This window comes from Tupaia chinensis, unplaced genomic scaffold, assembly GCF_000334495.1.
Source record: "Tupaia chinensis unplaced genomic scaffold, TupChi_1.0 Scaffold144529_1, whole genome shotgun sequence".
NCBI classification, from domain to species: Eukaryota; Metazoa; Chordata; class Mammalia; order Scandentia; family Tupaiidae; genus Tupaia; species Tupaia belangeri.
In genome coordinates this window covers 1,362,723-1,365,391 of record NW_006204388.1, presented here as the reverse complement: position 1 = coordinate 1,365,391, position 2,669 = coordinate 1,362,723, and the positions used below count along the sequence as shown (strand labels likewise).

At 38.4% G+C, this 2,669-nt stretch overlaps 1 protein-coding gene across 1 annotated transcript in view; it reads left to right on the top strand.

The window, feature by feature from the left end:
* CTH (cystathionine gamma-lyase) overlaps positions 1-2,669 on the top strand; it is a 24,914-nt gene that overhangs the window by 4,219 nt on the left and 18,026 nt on the right. The window contains exon 3 of the mRNA XM_006167134.3: positions 291-386. Within this exon, the coding sequence (XP_006167196.1) occupies positions 291-386 (96 nt within the window). The remainder of the gene's footprint in view (positions 1-290; positions 387-2,669) is intronic.

Here is a 2,669-nt window from a genome sequence, read left to right as displayed (position 1 = left end):
GAATAGAAAATAAGAATCTTATGTGTCCATCATCAATAAACTTACCAGACACATCTCAGGTCAGATTTTGAGTTTTGTTAAAATATTTTTGAATTGCAAATCTGTATCATTAATAAATGAATCACATCTTAGCTCTATCTGTCAAGTTTCGCATTTCTTCAATTTGGTGTTTGTCAAATATAGATACTTGGCAATAGACCTTTTTTATTTCAGATTTTTGTAAAGAGTAATTTCCTTTGAACCTATAAATCTGAGATTTTTGACTCACTCTAACTTGATTTTTATTCTAGGTTTGGCCTTTGCTTCAGGTTTAGCAGCCACTGTGACTATTACCCATCTTTTAAAAGCAGGAGACCAAATTATTTGTATGGATGATGTGTATGGAGGTAGGTGTCTTTCATATTGTTCAACTGATACATATATATATATTGATATACATATATATTTATGTTTTAAAAATTTTGCTAGAGGCCGTGTGCACTTGCCAGAGAGAAACAGAGAGAGAGGGAAAGTAAGAAAGCACCCCACACGGGAAATAGTCATGCTGTAATCCATTCTCCTTCATCTTTCTCTTCCTTCGGGTTTTTGAGCACATATGTACATGCACTAGGCATGTTTCTCAAGCCACCAGATCTGGGACTCGAACTGTACAGTTGGCCATGTAGGTCCAGCCACTTTAACTACCATACCATTTGCTGGCCCTGATACTTTAAAAATAATAAAGTGAGCCCTGAATTATATTAACAATGTTGCCAGGATTACTTACTTATTTATTACCTGTGAAAGTTGTGATGGGCACCTCCACGCTGGCTCAGACTTGGCAAAGGGGGAGGAGAAATATTTAAAGTTTGTGCTCTAGACCTGCTTCTAAGAGTAATTGTTTAATAAGAATTGGATTTACGCTGTTGGAATGAGGATATAGGACCCGGTCAATCTTCAGACATACTGTGTTTTAGAGAGTGTAATATTTAGGGAGCAAGTGTTCTAGTGTAATTTTATACTTTTACCTGCAGTGAAGATATAACTCAGATGACTCTCAAAGAGCTTGGCCTTATCCAGCCCCTTCCCCCTTTTATTTTTCTCTTGGTTTCAGGGAACCTTTTGAAATTTGTTGGAAGCTATGAACCTAGTCCCTCAAAAAATGTTCTTGAGATTATATCCTGTGTTTGATATTTTAATTTTAGGGGTCTCACAGATTGACCCCCTTCGAGCCATCCATGGACCTAGATTTAAGAACTTCCATGTCAAAGAATTTCAATGTTAGCTACTTAAAGTGGTGAGCAGGGAAAAGACAGACAGACTTGCCTTTACTTTTATTTATTTATTTAACTTATTTATTTTAGCTTTTGCTTTAGGGTGTGTGCACTCACCAGAGACAGCATGCGTGCGTGAGAGAAAGTGAGAAATCACCCTCCAGGAATGGCTACACCACCTCAATCCTTTTTCTTCTCAGGATTTTGGGTGTACGCACACATGTATCCCGTGTAGTTTTCAAGGCACAGGTCCAGGACTCAAACCGCTCATTTGGCTGTGTGGGATCCACTCACCTTAACTACCACACCACCAACTGGCCCTGACTTTACTTTCATAAACGAGATTGATTTTTGTGTAGAAGGCAGCAGGAAAGAATTTTGTAAATGTGTGTGCATATATCTTTCAAATGCTTCCAAATAATTACAATGTGACTTCTAGAGTATACTTCTCATTATATCTATCTTCTATGTGAACAAAAAGTTAAATCTCTCGGTTCTTTGAAGAAGGGATTTACTCTTAGTATTTATTTTATCCCTCAGAAATGTGCACAATGCCTTGTATTTTATCTTAGGTTCTTATAATAATTCACTGAATTGGAAATTATAGAAAGCATGAAACTTTAGTTACTTTTATAATGTATTATAAAACTCTCAGCAAACACAGGTACAAAGGCCTGAAAATTGTTGATTTTTAATAGTTCTTTACATTCTCTCTCTTATTTATTTATTAAGTATTACTATTATTTTTATTTGACCAGAGAGAGGGAAAGCGAGAAAGCAAGCCGCCAGGTCCGGGACTTAAACCACTGTCAGCCATGTGGGAGTCCAGCGTCCTCAACCACCAGCCCCCCTGCTGGTCCCAAAAGTCCAGTTTATCTTTGATCATAAGCTATATTTTTTTTTTTGGTTGACTACCAATAATAGTATTTTCCTTCTAAATTTGCATATGTAAATGTCAAATACAGAACAATTTTTATGAAATAAATTATTCTAAGTCAAATCTTTTTATGTGTTTTTTAAGCTTTGCTATAGGGCATGTGCACTTACCAGAGAGAGAGAGAAAGAGGGAAAGTGAGAAATCACCCCCGAGGGGGAATGGTCACACCCCAATTCCCTCTCCTCTATTCTCCTCTTGGGATTTTGGGCACACGTGCACATGCGCATGTTTTCAAGTCACTAGGTCTGGTACTCAGCCACACAGTTGGCTATGTGGGATTCAGTTGCCTTGTCTGCTATGCCACTGCTAGCCCCGAAAGATTTATCTTCTTTTTCACTATGAAAACGTAGTAATGGGACCAGCAGTTAGCTTAATGGCTATGTCGCTGGACTCCCACGTAGTCGACCGTGGTTCGTGTCCCGGACCCGGTGGCTTAAAACTCACGCCGGGCGTGTGTGTGTGTGTGTGTGTGTGTGTGT